Below are 18,162 nucleotides of genomic sequence, written 5' to 3'. Positions count from 1 at the left end.
TTTCTGGCACTCGGCAAAGATGTATTTTGCCGAGTGCCATTTTTTGGCACTCGGCAAAATACGTCTTTGCCGAGTGCCTTTTTTTTGGCACTCGGCAAATTATTTTTTCAAAGCAATTTTTGAGGCCCGAAATGAATTCAAATGAAAAACTTTTCAACTACAAAGTTGCATAACTTCTCAAGATCTACAAAGTTTATTTTGGTCATTTCTTCATTTGACAAAACGACAATAACGTTGTTCATAAAATCTACATCTCTCTCATATGTCTCATTAGTTTCATGAAAGTAGATGAGGGATATATAAGATTTGTGAATAATATTACTACCACTATGTCGGATGAACAAATGACCAAAATAAACTTTGTAGATCTTGAGAAGTTATGAAATTTTGTAGTTGGCAACATTTTGATTTGAAATCTTGTCATGCAAAAACGGCATTTGAATTTGAAAATTTTAAAATTTGAATTTTTCAAAAGACCTCGGATGGAAAAACTTCCTAAACGAAAATTGTAGATCTCCAAAAGTTATGAAACTATGTAGTTGATAACTTTTTGATTTGAAATCATCTTATCATGCAAAACTACGTTTGAATCTCTCAAATTTAAAATTCGAATTTTTCAAACGACCTCGGATGGAAAAACTTCCTAAATGAAAATTGTAGATCACGAAAAGTTATGAAACTTTATAGTTGACCACTTTTTTATTTGAATTCGTTTAGGGCCTCAAACAAGCAATTTACTCTCAGTTTAGTATAATATATGAGGATAGATAACGGAATTTAGACACAAGTGACAGTGTAGTGCAGTGGTAGAGCAGTAGACATGCGAGGGAGAGGCCGTGAGTTTGAATCCCACCGGCCGCGTTAGCTGCAAATTTTGCGCAAAAAATACAACGACTTCGATGGCCGGTGGCGCTGGACGGACGGGCGCTGGCCGGTGGCGGCCTTCCCCGAAAAAAAAATTTTGCTATTATTTTTGGGTTTTTTCGCAATTTCGTTTTGCCAAGTGTAAATCTTTGCCGAGTGCTTTTCCGACACTCGGCAAAGGCTTTGCCGAGTGCCCGACAAAAAGCACTCGGCAAAGGCTTCTTTGCCGATTAATTCTTTGCCGAGTGCGGCACTCGGCAAAGCCTTTGCCGAGTGTATTTCGGGCTTTGCCGAGTGCCGCAGACACTCGGCAAAGTGCCGGTTTCCAGTAGTGCTAGTATGTGGATGTTGGCACAAGGGTCCTCAAAATCATAGAGACAACCCTATCAGTTATTTTATATTATAACATATACTCCCTCTGTCGAAGAAAACATACAACTACAGGTTGCGTGTCGACAAAAGTAGTTTACGTTTGACCAAATTTTAGTGAATACTATTCACATTTATGACTTCAAATTAATTTATTAAGAAAATACATTTCGTAATGAATCTAATGATATTTATTTGATATCATAAATATTGATATCTTTTTATATATAATTAATCAAACTTGAGATACTAAACTACGATACTGTGCTAGAATCGCATGTTTTTATCGACGGAGGGAGTATATAATAGAGAAGACGTATGATTAAACAACATCAGAATACAAGATTATTAGTTAGTTTATTGGTTGTCAATACCGTAATAATAAAAGCAAAGCAGCTACATGGTACATACTGCTTGTAGCTAGGTACAATATTCGCACATGCAGAACCAGAAGCTATATATGTCGTATATATACTGATGATGATTTGATGATCACTGCTGGTGGGACGACGACGGTGGCGGCGAGATGTCTATCTTCCTGGCCTCGTGCTTAGGCTTGGGGATAGCGATAATGAGCCAGCCGTTGGACGACATCATCCCCTTGGCATTCCTGCCGTCGTAGCCGGGAGGCATCGTGAGCTGGACGTTCAGCGAGCTCGCTGGGTTGTCGTCGTCGGCGGAGGCGTCCTTGTGGTCGCCGCCGCCACCGCCGCCCCTATACTTGATGACCAGGCGCGCCAGGTCCTCCGTCGTTGTAACCTCCAATTTGTCATTGCTCGTCGACTCTCCCACCCTGAACTTGAGGATGAAGTGGTCCCTGTCTTCCATGACGCTCCAGTTGTCGCCCGATAATGTGGGAATGTGCAGCAGGACTAATTTCCAAATTCCCAAAATCAAAGTTACTGTCAGTAGTATATAACATACAGGGGCGAGCATGGTAGACGAGCTAGCTACAAGTTATTACCGTCGCGTTCGATGTTGTACGTGTACTTCTGCGCATGGCACGCGAAGACAGCAGCCCGGGACGGCGACTCCTTGTCTTTGCATGAGGCCCAACGCAGAGCCGCTACTGACGAAGCCGCCGCCGGCTGTCTGCTGCGGAGCTGCAGTGATCCCGCTGCGGGAGAGGATTTTGCCGGAGCTGGCGGCGCCAGGCTCATCAGGAGGGTGGTGTAGGAGGAGCCCAAGATCGCCATCTATCAGGAGGGTGCTGTTACAAGCACGACGGTGTGTGCTGCACTTATGTTCTTCGTGCTTTCGATCTGCTTTGTGCACTGCGCGCTCCGCTTATTCTGTGTGGCTTGGCGACGCAATATTCTACAGGCATGCATGCCTTATATAGAGGCCCGGCCGGGGGAGGCAAGTGCTAGCCAGGTAGTGGGGTACCTTTGCTTCGCCTGCCAGTACAGAATAAGTATACAGACACGATCGAATATGACGGTTACCTTTGCTTTGTCTGATGGTTGGGAATATTTAGTGAACTGATGAAGAAGCAGCTTTTCTTTCTTTTTCATGTAAGATTATGAGCGAGCGGCAACGGCAACGGCGGCCAGCCATGCGCGTGGCGAGCTTTCCACCTGCAGGTACAGGTAGACCTCACCTCTTCTGCGCGCTAGCTCCAGCAGCTGTGTGCGTTTGCGTGGCAAGCTAGCTTCAGTTCAGAATATAACACAATCTGCTACTAGCTTTTATAGAAGTATAAGAACAAGCATATGTGTGATGGTTAGCTCTGCTTTGTCTGACCTCTAACGTTTCGGAATGTTTTGGGAACGGAAGAACCAAGTAGCCACTACTTGTACAGGAATGCTCTTGTGCGGGCGTCCGGGGACGGATGGACGCGGCTTCCCTGCTCTTATGCGTCCACACCCCTTCCAAAAAAAAAAATTCTCTCTACGCACTCTCGGCCTCCACCGCCGCAGCCTTATCCACCGCTCCATCGGACCTCTGCGCCTGACTCCACCGCGCCGCCCTCCACCGTGCTGCTCGCCTCCACCACGGCATCCGAGTCGCCGAGCAGGTACTCGCCAAGGGTGCGCTGTCCCAGGCCGCCGAGCAGGTGCTCTCACACCCAGGGGTACTCACGCAGATGCTCGCCCAGGGTGCTCGCGCGCCTCGCGCAGGTGCTCGCTCAGGCCGCCGAGCAGGTCCTCGCCCAAGGGCGCACCTCCGCGCCGGCGTCGAGCTCCGCGATTCATCCAAGCAACAAGGTGGCATTGCGTGCTGAAAACGCATGTTGCAAGAGTATGTTTCAAATAATTCAGGTGTTTCATCCGGATGTTGCAAGTGTTTCATGTGGATGTTGCAAAAGTAGATTAAAATATTGCATATGTTGCAATGGTTGTGCGCGTATGTTGCAAGCTTTTGTTCCCAATGTTTCAATTATTTTCCTAAACGTCTGTTGCAAGTGTGTTTATTTAGATGTTGCATATGTTTTACTAATATGTTGCAAGTGTTTTGTCTGGATGTTGTGTATGTTTTACATGGTTTTCAAGTGTTTTTTTATGTTTTTGCAAGTGTTTCATTTAAATGCATGTTTCAAGCGTTTTAGCTGCCTTCAGACGTATGTTGCAAGTGTTGCATCTGGATGTTTCGAAAGTAGATTGAGTGTTGCATCTCGCTCCCTCCTCGCCTTTGACCGCCTCGCCTCGATGTCTCCACCTTCTCTCAGCGCCAGCTGGGCATTCGATCCAGAAGCGCAGGCGGGCGTCGCCCGCTCCGCTTCTTCTCGATGGTGGCGGCGTGGCGTGGGATGGCGGCGTGGCGTGGGATGAGTGCTCCTTCTATTACGCTATTACATGGTTTCATAGCTGAGATCGGACGGCTCCTGTGGCAAGTATTGGACGTCGGACAGGTCATAGGACCGGACGTCCCGGCGCTAGTCGTCCCATGAAAACCAGAACTTCCTTGTCGGTTGCTGGCAAATCAATTTTTCTATCGGGTTCACCGATAGAAAATATCGACAGAGCAAAAGCGACAGAAATAAGAAAAAAGATCTCTGTCGCAAATTTTCTTGCCAGTACGACGTCAATAGGGAAATCCCCGGACGTCGACACGAAAATTTATGTCCACCGGGTCTAGGTCGAGTCTATCCGTTGACACAATTTACTGACAGGGAAATGTAATCCACCATAAAAAAGAAACTTCGATTTTGTAGGTTCATGCATGTACCGTCAAAACACACTAGCTGACAAAAAAATTGGAATTCATAGAACAATCTCAAATTTACTTTGATACCATTTATATAGCAGGAAAATTCACTTAACATGTCATATCACACAGGGCACACTTGGCTAAGTTCAAATGACAAGCATAAAACAATCCATCCATGTCGACAAATTATTAAGTTTAGAAATGGCACCAACAGTTAGAAATATCATTTGTAAATAGGCACACAAACCATCAACTTTGCCAAAAAGGGTAATAATCTACTCTAATCTATCAAGGAATAATGAAGCTTCACGCCACTAATGTTCCTTTTCAGCCGTAGCAAGGACTTCCGTGATCTTGTGTTGCCTTGTGTTTATCGAGTTTGCTACAAAGAAGGGCAAAAAAGGCAGGTAAGCTTAAAAACTCTCAATCAACCATAAATCAGAGGAGCAAGATTCGGCTTTACCCACTTCAAGTGTTTTCAGTCCTTATTTCTCCCTACAAATTGACGATGCTGACCAGGTAAATCAGGATCACCAACAGTGTTCTTTTCAGTCCTTACTTCTCCCTACAAGAAGTTCAGTTGGACTTAGCTTGCAAATTCAGATACCCCTGTCTTGTGCAAGATCGAACTAGAGAAGGCTTGTGCACAGAATAGCAAAATAAGGCAAAGCTCTACAGTGCTTTTGCCCATGCATAGCTAGTTAAGAACAGAGAGGAAGGAAAATAAATAAGTACAGGAACTATCAGGACTATTATTGGGACTGGAACCTAAAAACACTATTGTAACTTCTCTCCTAGTTTTAAATTGTGATTATTGTGTTTTTTGTTTTTCTAGTTGTGTACAGAGTCGAGTTGACTGAGTTGTACAGTGTCCGTCTGGACGTTTCTTCTTTTTAATATAGCGGGCAGCTCTCCTGCCGGTTCGTTTCAAAAAAAAAAAAACACTATTGTTGACACAACAAAAAGCTATCTTAGCACAACTTTATGCACTTAGCTGTTTCGGTCTTGGCTCCTCATAAAACATAATTTCTCTGTCGGTTTTTACGAAACACACGGGACAACTTAAATTTTTTTTTGTGTTATTTATAGGACCAACAGAGATGCATGTGTGTTGGCTACAGTCCGTGCCACACTGCCACAGAATAATACGTCAATATATTGTATCAGAATTTCTCGATCTACTGGCCAGCTCTGGCTAGCTGCAGATTCAACTTCGACTACTAATAACTCACTCTAGTGGATGATGCAAATTAAATCGAGCAGATGCAACTCTGATCAATCTCTCATGCACACACATGCATCTCGGACAAACCCGTGGTAGACGGACACCTTGATTGGACGACATCTTCCTCTAGCTCCAAGCGACCGAAAATGGTGGATCATATATATGTGGCTGTCGTCGTTGGTTATATTTGGACGGTAAGACATATATATAATGTCCCAAAATGGCACTTGATGAACTAAAAGACACTTGTGATCGAGATAGGCCAGATATTCATGAGGTCGATCGTTCTCCATGCACGTACTTCTCCCATTATAGCTACAGAGGCATACATGCAATGCAAGGAGAGCCAACAAAGTCAATACTGCATCCTAAGCCACAAACTCTGAGTGCAAGCCTGCAAAAATAGACGGTGACTTACCTATAAGTAAATGTCCTAAGTATGCTCATATAGAATTTATCATTGCAAGCAACAACACGAGTAGCTAGCCACCATGGCTTCTTCCTCCACTCATAGCTTCCTGCTGCTTTTCCCCCTCCTACTCATGCTCCTCTCCACGGTCGTCGATTCCGGTAGCGCGCCAACCCCAGCCCCTGCAGCTACAGCAGAAAAGTACCAGAAATGGTGCCAAGTAGCATCAGATTCTCCGTCGTGCGTCAAGGTGATTGATCGAGTCCATCCCAGGGATCCAGGACGTTGATTACAATAACGCCGGCAAGGTCGCCGACTTGTGCATGCATTTTGCTGCCAACAAGACAACGGAGCTGCTGACACCTTGCTTGCTGCAGCGAAGGGCAAGCCTTCCAGTTGCCTCAAGGCCTGCGCCACCAACATCAAGTCAATGGCCGAGGGGTTGGTCAATCTCCCTGCTGGGCAGGACGACATGAACGCCTATCTCACCTATAAGGGTGTCAGAGCCAAGTTCAAAGACCAGAAACCACCAGCCTGCGAGAAGGACTGCTGGAACAAGACGTCATCGTCTTCAGCTGACGAGACCGGCGTCGTGGACAAGTTCCATGATATCTGGAATTGTGGCCAAAGTTGGGAATTTGCAGATTAATGACATCTTCCCTTGTCCAGACAGCGACGACGACGATAACACCCTTTAATTTTGCATCCATCTGTTTTTCTATTCTATTTGCATGTGTCTAATCCGTACGTGCATGTTATGACAGCTATATGACCATGCATGGTGTCATGTGAGATCATCACATTACTATTTGTATGTTTTTATTGTTCTTTTTATTTTGTTTGAAGGCATGGTCCTCGATCTTGGCCGCCCATTATTTTGACAAATTACTCTGTAATTGTAATAAGTTGTATAATTATTGCAACAATGTGCGTTATACGCGCTTGATGCTGTATTTATGTCTATATTGCAACATTAAGGGGACATATAATATTAATATTAATTACACGCACCACTCTCTGTGTCCTCCAGATTGTTTAAGATCTCCGAGCGACCGGTAGACAGATTCTTTTTTTATACCACAAAACCGTGTCCAAACTGTATAAATATAAATATAATGCAAGGTCACGCCCAACGCTAGTGGTGAGGTTTAGAGGTGATTTCGCCTATCTATCTAGTCTTCATCTTGGCCAGCAGCGCCCGAGTGATCTCGACGCACAGCCCGGCGTTCCTGACGGCGAAGTCGTCGTACTCGGGCGAGAACACCACCTGCTCGGCGTGCTCCACCACCGTGTCCATGGCGCGCTCCCTGAGCGCCGCGCTGGAGCTCAGCTCCGCGACCTCGAGCGTGCGCAGCACGTTGGAGGCGTCCACGGCCGCCGCCAGCCGCGCCTCGCAGGCCCGCCGCAGGAACGGCACGTCGTACTTGTCGGCCGCCACGAGGAGCGCGTGCAGCTGCCGCTCCTCCAGGACCGGGAGGCGGCGGCCGCCGCCGTCCTCGTCCAGCGCGCCGGTGTAGAGGAAGGCGAGGAAGAGGGCGAGCTCGTCGTGGGTCAGCTCCGGGAGGGAGATGGTGTCGCCGGCGGGGGCCTTGCAGCGCTCGTCGGCGGCCAGCATGTGGCGGAACACCTCCGACCTCGCGGCCTGCGTGTAGTACGTGCATCAGATTAGACGTGAGATTATTAATTATCTTTTTTTTAGCAGATTATTATTAATTATCTGATGGGCTGGCTGGGCTTCGTTTGAAATGCATGAAGGCCCACTTGTTCGCCAACCAGTAGGCATATTCCTGTCTGAAAAGCCCACTCACTTACCAGGATGGCTTTGTGGGCCGGGATTGGGGGTCCAGTGCCCGGTTTGACGACGATGTCGGTGTGGACTCCCTCCTTCCACGCCATCGCCAGGCCCTGCGCGAGGAAGGCAGCTCTCTGGTGGGCCTCCTCCTCCCCGCCTCTCATCTCCTTCACCTGCTCCCATGCGTCTCTCATCCCCTGCGTTGGTTGGTTGCTTCAGAAAACGAACTGAATTCTGTTTGGCAAAAAATCACCTTCGGTGTCATCTTGTTGCCTACTACTACATTACACTTTGACCATGGATTGTAAGGCAGAAATCATTTCCTTAATTACATTTACATGTTAGTAGTCTTGGTATTATTCAGGCTTTCATATTGGATTTTCTACAAATACGAAATGGCAGGGGTCAGGGAAAGAGTGGAACGTCTCTACTGAAAAGGCACCAAAATTGAACATACTGAGAATGAGCGAGAAGCTGAGAATCAAGGGAAATACACTCTGCACTAGTGCACTGCATTTCTGAGATTTTTGCTGCAAAGCAAAACCGTAGGGAGTTCTGAACCGTATGTTCTAATAACACGACACAAGCGTAAAAGGCGGTTGCTGAAAGGCCTGAAACTAATAGCTTTATAAAGACCCGTAAACATCCGTAAAGGAGGTTGCTGAAAGGCACTTTTTACAAAACCTTTCTACTGAAGCATGCATGCAGCAAACGTCGTCCTGAGATTGTGACATTCAGCTGACTAGAAACCAAACAAAACTGGTATATGCTAGCAAACCAAAGGTGAATGAACTAGCACACCATCTTATATTTCAACAAAAAAAAAAGTGTTGGTTCAGAAAATTCAGATGTGTAATTATAGCAGTATGAAAAATCGATCAGGATATATAAGTAACATGAAAACATGTGTTCAATCAGAAATAGATAAGGAACAGATCATTGAGTGAGGAATTTGTACCTTGGTTTGGCTGTTAGGCTTGACAGACCCTCTGGACTTGAGCACAGAGCCATGGCCGCCCTCTTCTTGCTGCTGCTCATGAGCCTTGTTCAGAAATCCGATGATGGCCTTGGCGCCCTCGTGGCAGGGAGCACAGATGGCGTTCCTCGGAAGCCTGTACACGGCTGCCATGGGGCTGCAGATGCAGCAGTCCATGCTTCCGCTACCGCCGCCGCCGCCGCCGCCTCGCCTTGCTCTCCTTCTTCTTCGTCCTCCTCCTCCCTCTGCTTCTGGTGCTCTGCAATGGTGCTAACGGCAAGCTGTTTGCCATGGCCTTGCGTTGGGTGAGGGTATAAAAACGAATGGGAGAAGAGAAGAGAGGCAGCCTGCAGGATGGTGTGCTGCGATTTCTTTTTCTAGAACTGGTACGCGGTGGTTGCTGACTGAGACAATCAGGGGAATTAAAATTCTCCTGGTTTTCATAAATGTGTTGTGTGTAGCCCATGAATGTAGTCGGTGTGTTGTGGACACCTTTGTATGCCAAAGTAGTACATTGACTAAACTGACCTCGCCCGGGTATCTCTTCTGCTTTTTTCAGTTCATTCAGATGGAATGATTATATATGGATTGACAAAAGATTATTACTAGTACAACAACTAATCATCATGCAAAATGTTATTGCAGTTGGGGACACACACACATATTTCCATTCCAGAAAGAAAGAATGAATGAATGTATGGTGCTTAATAAAGTATGAACAGGCATTGTCTTTCTGGATGATTTCACTTTTAGTGCAAGCTTAGGTACAATTGTCCATTGTTGGCCAAGCTAAGCCAACTACTGTGTACCTAAAACAGGCTGTTCATGGACAGGACTATAGCAGCCTGTTCGCTTGCTCATAAACGATCGTAAATTTTCAGCCAGGAATAGTGTTTTTCTCTCACACCAAACCAGCCAGCAGTAAATAATCCACGATACGATACGGCCTTCCGAACATGCTGTAGAAACGTAGAGGGTACGTAGTACCAAAGACTTTTTAAGACATACTTAGTGCAGATGGAAATCTTAATTAGTTGACCCCAAATAAAGTATTCACAGCTAAAATTGAATACTTTCCGGTTCAGCCACTTTGAGCTCTGTAACTTTTTAGCAGCTATTTCTCTTCATTCTCTGTTGAAGTGGGAACTGAGATAAACAGGACAAGCTGGAAGGAATGTGAAATCCAAAATATCAAATGAAAATGTTGTTGTGGCATATAAAAACTTAGCTGCTGGAAGGACAGTACGGTCTCTTCCTCTCATCAGGATCCCTCTAATGAAGTAGACATGCCAGAATTAAATTGAGATAAAATGATTTGGATATATGATTGCATGATTATTATAAAATAAATGAAGAGAAGAATCATCACATCATGGACCAACAGTAGGTTGCTTGAGAGGGACTTTGCAACCTAAACAAAAGAGAGTTAGAGACTTGGACTTTTGTTGGGGAAAAGGAAAATGAAAGGTGGATGTTGGAGAGAGGCTTGGAGGGTGGCACGGCTTAGCTAGCCTAATTAACGCTTCCATAACAAGGCTGTGTGTGTTAACCACTATCCTCCCACTCACCCGACATGTGGGGGCCCTCGCCCGGTCTCTTTCAAGTCATGCTGCGCACGCATGACAAAAGAATATATGGAACTGCAATGTACACGTACTGGTGTCATAGTAGGGAAAAGGGATGAGGTTGTTTTTTTTTTCTCTCAAAAGTAGTATGAAAGGGAATGAAAAAAAAAATGAACACGACTTTTAGTTTTTTTATAAAAGAAGGAAAAGAAAAGAAAGCTTGCATGCTTACTAATAATTAGTGTAATAATCACTGTCCCAGTAGGGAAAACATAAAGGGGGTAATGACCATGCAAGTAATGAAGCTGTAAAGGCAATTGGAGTGAGGACATCCGTTGATGCATCTAATAATTCAAATAATGACGATGAGGATTTGTTGGGTTGGTTGGTTACTGCATAATAGTCGTCGCCCGTAAGTTTTTTTTAGGGTAAACAGGCCCAGAGGCAGAACAGGAGTACAAGTTAAAACAAGAAAAGCAGGAAGCTAAGCTAGAGCTAGAGCTAGAGCTAAAGGAGAAATCAAGAAAAAAAGAAAGAAGTGAAGAAAATGAACAGGAAGGAAAAAAGGAACCAGGCTAAGCTAGATTTGCAATCCATTGATTGATGCTTGGAGAGTAACACCTCTTTCCTCGAAGCGATAGGAGCTCAAGCTCTGATCTGAAGAAGAAGTTCTTGGAACTCTACAATGAAGGCTCTGTCTGCCTGAACACTAGATCATTTCTGGCTTTCCAAATTGTCCAACACATTAATGTAATTATCTCCAGGAAGAATGGTACCTGGAGCTGATCTTTGAAGCTTTGGAGCATCTGGAATGGATCCAGAGAATTGTTGATCTGGATACCAATCAAGGCCCAACATTGAGAAGCAAAAGGGTAGTGAATAAACAGGTGGAACAGTGTTTCTTCAGTCATGTCTAAACAAAGGGGACAGTGGTAGTCTTCTAGGGTCATATTTTTCCTCCTTAGCAGCTCTCTTGTACTCAGTCTATCTTTTAGTAACATCCAAAAAAAACTTTGTGTTTATTTTGACATGAACTTCTCCAATTCCATTTGAAGGCTGGGTGAATTTGCAGATGCCCACTAAGATGATTGTAAGCTCTGTTTACTGAAAAAACATTAGAGTTCTCTGGTGAGTCATTCAGGCTGATGTTTTGTAACTCTTACTCCAAGTGAAGCATCTGTGTATGTGCTTGCTGTGATAATGGCAGATGAAAGAGACTACGAATTGGAATTTGAGTTTTCCCTTTTTCAAAAGAGATCTGCTTCTTTTTCACAAAAAGAAAACAGCTCTAGGTATTTATGCTCAGGATTGTCTGATCCCCAAAGATCTTCCTAAAAGAAACAAGATTTCCCATTGTTAACATTGACCTTTGCCATTCCCTTAAATTTTTCTAGCAATTTGAGCACATCTTTCCACCAAAAAGATCCCTGCCTTGAATTACTAGGTAATCTGCCATTACTGTAATATTTCTCCCACACCAATGAAACCCAGGGCACATCTTCCTTGTTGAAAAATTTATGCAGATGCTTAAGAAGAAGAGCCTCATTTTGTGTTTTGATGTTGAGCACCCCCAACCCTCCTTCATCCTTTGATCTACGTACCATTGGCCATGCTGTTTTTGGCCTTTGCTTTGCATTTATTTCAGCACCTCTCCTCAAACAAAGTTTTCTAAATTTATCAATCTGATCAATGACTATTTGTTGTAGTAGGAAAGTACTCATACAAAATGTTGGAAGGGCAGTAAATACTGAATTTACTATTGCAGTCTACCTGCTTGGTTCAAGAAGGTTGAAGTTGCAGCCAATCTTCTTTCACATTTGTTAACTAGTGGGGTGAAGTCAATAATTTTAAGCTTGGTTATGCTAAGAGGCAATCCAAGGTATGTGAATGGCAGTTTCCCAACCTGGCAGTTGAAAGTTCTTGCCAAATGATTCATCTTTTCTTCACTTGTGTTAATAGGGACCATCATGGACTTTTCATAATTGAGTCTAAGGCTTGTTGATTCCCCAAAGGTGTGAAGCAGAGCCTTCAGAGCCCACAATTGTCTTCAGCCTTCAGAGCCCACAATTGTCTTCCACAGGCTTATAATCTCTATCTTTATTCCCTAATTCTCAATAATTATTCTCAACCTAATATTAAAGAGCTAGCGAAACATTTCTTTCAATCTGGTTTTTTCCCCTGTCAAACTTTGCGTCATTCATCCTGCTTTTTATTTCTCAAATTGACCTTGTGCTCGATCTGTATCATGTGACCTAGATTCATAATCCATGCTCAATGAGCTACAACAAATCGTCTCCGGTGATGATATATGGCGATCTATCCCAAACAACCAAACTATCCTCACTCCCTTTGTATCCGGTATGTGACCTAATTCATAACACGTACTTATACGAGTTAGTAGAACAACTCACATCCAACGACGATACGGATTCCGATTCCAAGCATATTGAGCGTTCCGTGCAATGCACATGTATGTTTTGCTAGTTAGCTACAAACATAAACAATGTAATTAGTGTCGTTGTTGTTTTCTTTTCCTTGAGTGACAGGGATATGATATGATTGTTTGCATGATGCATGGACGCATCTCAACGCGGATGGCTCCCTTTGACCTACTGTCCTTAAATATATCATGCTCCTATCCTTTCCACGGCTGCATATACATGGTTTTTGTCCCCCCCCCCCCCCAACCCCAAAAAAGGTTGCATATACACATGGAAACTGCTGACGAGCGGACATTCGACGGATACGATCCCTCTGACGGTACTGTGGCCCATGCGATTCGTTTCTTGTGCACGTGCCGGCACACCCTCACCCACGCCTACGTTTTGTGCGCTCATGCAGGGCCACGCCGCGCGCTCACACCCCCTCCTACTTCTCACGCGCATCCCATGTACCACATCCGATCTACTTCTGAAACATCTCGATGCAACACTTGCAACATGCGTACAGATGAAATACTTGAAACATATTTCTAAAACACTTGCAAAAATACCTAAAAACACTTGAAAACCATTACAAACATACACAACATCCAGATAAAATGCTTGCAACGTATGTGTGAAACATATGCAACATCCAGATAAACCCACTTGTAACATACATATGGAAAAAACACATGAAACATTGGGCACAGATACTTGCAACATACGTGTATAACCATTGCAACATATGCAAAATCCTGATGTACTTTTGTAACATCCGTATAAAACATCTGCAACATACCTCTAAAACATCTGAAATATTTAAAATGTACGCTTGAAACATGCATCCTGGTGCGGCCTCCTCCGCCGTTTACATTGGGCGCCGCAGCCGTAGCAGGAGGCAAGGCCGAAGTGCTTCCGCACCCGGGCGTGACGCTTCTCCTTGCGCTGGCGGCGCCTGTCGGCGTCATCGAGCATGAGCACGCGCGCAACGGCTCTGTGGCCAGCTGGCGACCAAGGGAGCAGTCGCCACGCGTGGGCGCGGCGGTGCATTTGTCGTAAGGTGCAGCGGACGACAGAGGGAGCAGCGGCAGGGACAGCAGAGCAGGAGCAGGAGCAGGAGCTGGCGCGGTGACCATAGCAAGGGAGCGAGCCGGCGGCGCGGTGGTGCACCCGTGGCTGTGGGGAACACCGCGACAGCCGATACGAGATGCAGAAATGTCATTCTAGGCCTAACAGGCCGATTTGCAGGCCTGGGAAAGAAGCGGATGCGTCCGCACGGACGTTCAGCATTTCCGTATACACATAGTATTTGTCGCAGTAGTAATGGAATGACGGTGGCGCAAAGTTTTTTTTTTTTTTTTTTTTTTGAGGTGAGTGCGCAGCGTATCTGAGTGCATGATTTGTTGTAAAGTGTTCACGTGGAACACGTCATGGCCCATTAATCAGTTGAGCCAATCAGCAGGGTGGAGGGAAGTGACCCACCCACAGCAGGCCCACACATACATGGGCTCCTTTCTGGGTTTATGGGCCATGGTGAAACTGAGTTTTGGTACTTGCGCACTGGGCCACATCCACGGCCCTGGTCCTCATCCAAATCCAAAAAAAAAAAAGTGTGGAGAGTGGGAAAAAAAAGGGAATGCTCTAAAACTAGAATAGAAGGAAGTGGAAAAGTATGCCTCAAGCTCTTGCAATAATTAATTACTGTAACTGAAAGGCAGGTAGTCACACACAGCACAGACAGCCACATCACATTCACCATATTGTTTTTTTTGCAAGAAAACAAAACATAATTGTCGTCATCATCGTGACCGTTAAATCAATAGATGAAATGGTACAAGCTACTAAGTAGTACAAGTACAGGAGAAGAATCCCGAAGGCAACAAACAGAAGTCTGATAGCGCCATGGAAAAAATACATCTACTTTTTTTCATATACGTTTTTCCAGCATAGTAGTTAGTAGTCTTGCTGAACCCTAGCTACCCTAGGGATTGATTCATCTTTGCCGTTTTACACTGAAAAAAGGGTCCGTTCCCCTCCATGAAAGCGAGGATCCTTTGTTGCTTTGCTTGGAAAGCAATCGCTCGTCGTTGCGAAAATACGATAGCTATCGTGTTGTTGCGCGGATCAATTTCGCGTGCCAACGGCGACAACCTAGTGTCATGGCCATCCAAGCGACGCGCCATGGTGTCTCACTCCCATGCAATGGTGGTGTAACACCCCGGGCGCCACAAAAGCTTAGGTCGTTGATAACAATGTGTATATAATATGACATTAGTCTTAGCTTGTGTCTGTAATGTTATCGGACTTGTGGACCGGATCGGACTTGTGAATTATGTGCATATGTAATGATAAATTATATGCATTATGTCGTTGATGGATATATAATTTTTTGGTGGATTTGTGAATATAATGTTTTGAATTATATGAATATATATATATATATATGTTCTTTGAAAATTTGATTTTTTTTTTTGCAGGAAAACGGATTGTAGGGGGTGGCTGTAAACTCAAGACGCCCCTAAAAAAAACTTTATAGAGGCGGCTGGGCTACAAATCAGTTTGCCCCTACAAATCATTGATTTGTAGAGTTGGTTTGGTAGTGCCACGAGCATATTTGCTAGTTAGAGTAATATCCGACGCATCCGACACTATCCATATTTGACTCTGAATTCATAAAGAGACTACCGTATTAGCTATCTGTAATATCCGTTCATATCCGATTCGGTTTCATCCCCACCTAAATCATCAATTGTGTGTGCGGCCACACCTTATCCTACGTCCAGCGTCACCCAAGATCCGTGTAAGTCAAAACTCTTTTTCCAATCTGCATTACTACAAGAAAACCCCACCTGTAGCTACGCTTTATTTATATAGGTTAGATACGTTTCATTTCATATTTACGGAAGCATAGACACGCTTTACTAAAGCGTGTCAGGAGCGTCTCCCCACGCACCGTGTCAAGACTTGTAGATATGTTTTGTCATGCGTGTCTAGCAGACATGAGACGCTTTCTAGACATGATATCAAGCGTCTCTAGTAGTCATGAGACGCTTTCTAAAGACATTATCAAGCTGTGTCTAAAAGACATGAGACGCTTCCTAGACACGGTGGATTATGTACCTACGTTCTTGTAAAAACATTTTAAATTCTGTGCAAGCGATTTTGGTACATTTTTGTTTTTTATTTTATATACTCTGTCTGTGCCCATGTATTTCTACAAGCAAAACAAATTTATTTGAGCATTGATCTTCACCATACGGAATATTTTATTTCAATGTGTAGCAATGGACACACACACTTTGCATCAATGGAAGTACAAATCATTGTCAATAAATCAAGGGACTATCTACTGAGCAATTGGACTACCTACCACCTGATTTTTCTAATGGATACGAGTAACAAACAATGCAACTCCATTGTCTTTCTCTTTCCCTGAACTTTCGTTCCTCACTACCGCCCCTGCTGCCAATCTGCTTGGTGTGCCACATGCAAAAACCTTCTCGCCACTAACATCCACCAGCCGAATAGAAGATCCACATAGCAGTAGCATCGAATTCCTTTTCGTCTCTCTTTAAACTGGTTAGAATCAACAAACTGCAAACAAGCAAAGCGCATGTCAATCAGTATACTTATGTACAGGTGTTTTCGCATGGCTTGGACATGATACAACAGCCCACAGAATGTTTCAGCTTCCCGATGCTGACAGAAATAATTGTGACATATATTATATAAGAACATTTCGTCAAATTTTTCAAGATTCCCCGTCACATCGAATCTTTGGACGCATGCATGAAGCATTAAATATAAATAAAAAATAAAACTAATTACACAGTTTAGACGAAATCCACGAGACGACTCTTTTAAGCCTAATTAAACTATGATCGGACACTAATTGCCAAATAACAACGAAAACACTACAGTGTCATTTTGCCAAAAATTTCGGCAACCAAACTGGCCCATAGTTGCAAACCTTTTTGCCCTTTGCCTTTTTCTTCTTTTATTAAAGTCCTCCTAGCACCATGTGGGGCTGCACATCATCAATCTATTGAGAAATATCAAACGTCCACCAAAGAATATGTACACTGTTTTGCAATTAGGCACCTCATGGTTATAGTCCTTTACCAAGAGAAATTACATATCTAGAAATTACCATATCTAAGTCCCATATTTTGATGGCACAATCCGTGGTTCCAACTTCCAACAGCTACAAAATTCCCTGTGATATTGAAGTGCAGAGAAAGCAAAGTATCAAATAAGAAGTTTCTTCCAATCCAAAAAGAAGATTCTTACTTTTATCATGACAGTTTTACCTTTCTAACCACCTTTGAGATTAAAATCCATCCCTGCAGTGCAAACCTGAAAATCAGCCAAAGGAACATCATGATGAACAAAGATATTTTGTTCACAGTCCAGGAAAAAATACTTAAAATCCATCCAAGCATATCATGTTCTATTACTACAGGAAAAAATACTTAATCCAGGAAAAAAAACATAGACATGACATTGTCCTCACTGTGCACAGACAACAGCAAAATCAGTAAGCAAGATCATGTTATCTTCAATGTCCTCATTGTCATAGTCATCCCAAATCAAGACCTTTTGACAGAAGAAAATATTCTCAATGTGCAATGCTCGAGTCTATATTGCACAAAAAATGATATTTATGAATTCTAATTCAGAAATGCCTAAAAAAAATGTGGTTGATCCACTCACTTTAATCAGTTGCTCCTACTTAGTGCAATTCACTGGAAATTGGCACCGCACATATATCCACAGTTGAAGTGAAGAGCAAGAATCAAGAGCAGAATAGCTAAATTAATCCAACCATGGCTACAATGTAGGAGTATTTAACAGTACTAATAGTATTGTACGACGATTAACTCTTCTAATTGGTCCCCAAATTAACAAATCTCTTACCACGATCGAATTCCTTCCATCGGCAACCAACTCTAAAAGAGAAACAATTAAAACCATCGATCACACCCTCCTTGCATCCTACCACATTTCTGCTGGCACCGAAAGAATCTGGGAGAGCAGGGAAACGGTAGATCTCCTCTGCGAAGACGAACACGACAGCGGCCCAAGACCCTGCCAGAGTCCGCCGCCGCTCCTTCGCTAGGGTTTGACGATTTTAGGATTGGGAAAAACAGGAGCCGGGAGAAGAGAGAAGAAACGGCCAGGGGCGATGTGCGGTCAGCGGTCACGTTCTCGCAGGTGATCGTGTCGCATTAGATGCGTTTTTTTACGTGTCAATGACCGTGTCTACCAATGGGACTAGATACGTCATTTGAAAATGTGTCAAGAACTGTATCTACATTGGAACCGTTTGAGATATAGATACGCTTTTGTTAAAACGTGTCAAGAACCATGTCTAGTAGTGTAATCATCA

At 43.9% G+C, this 18,162-nt stretch overlaps 2 protein-coding genes and 1 pseudogene across 2 annotated transcripts; 1 reads left to right on the top strand and 2 right to left on the bottom strand.

The window, feature by feature from the left end:
• Positions 1–1,545: 1,545 nt before the first annotated feature.
• Positions 1,546–2,523, bottom strand: LOC136485936 (uncharacterized). Its single transcript, XM_066482730.1, has 2 exons — positions 2,198–2,523; positions 1,546–2,105 (listed from the first exon to the last, which is right to left on the bottom strand). Exons 1-2 carry the CDS (start codon positions 2,427–2,429, stop codon positions 1,726–1,728), a joined length of 612 nt encoding a protein of 203 aa, XP_066338827.1. The 5' UTR covers positions 2,430–2,523; the 3' UTR covers positions 1,546–1,725.
• Positions 2,524–6,096: 3,573 nt separating this feature from the next.
• On the top strand, positions 6,097–6,853 carry LOC136487592 (uncharacterized; annotated as a pseudogene).
• Positions 6,854–7,048: 195 nt separating this feature from the next.
• Positions 7,049–9,173, bottom strand: LOC136487591 (BTB/POZ domain-containing protein At1g01640-like). Its single transcript, XM_066484711.1, has 3 exons — positions 8,768–9,173; positions 7,830–8,006; positions 7,049–7,659 (listed from the first exon to the last, which is right to left on the bottom strand). Exons 1-3 carry the CDS (start codon positions 8,960–8,962, stop codon positions 7,186–7,188), a joined length of 846 nt encoding a protein of 281 aa, XP_066340808.1. The 5' UTR covers positions 8,963–9,173; the 3' UTR covers positions 7,049–7,185.
• Positions 9,174–18,162: the final 8,989 nt, after the last annotated feature.

Source organism: Miscanthus floridulus, chromosome 10 (assembly GCF_019320115.1).
Source record: "Miscanthus floridulus cultivar M001 chromosome 10, ASM1932011v1, whole genome shotgun sequence".
NCBI lineage: Eukaryota > Viridiplantae > Streptophyta > Magnoliopsida > Poales > Poaceae > Miscanthus > Miscanthus floridulus.
This window is presented reverse-complemented; position numbering and strand designations above follow the sequence as displayed.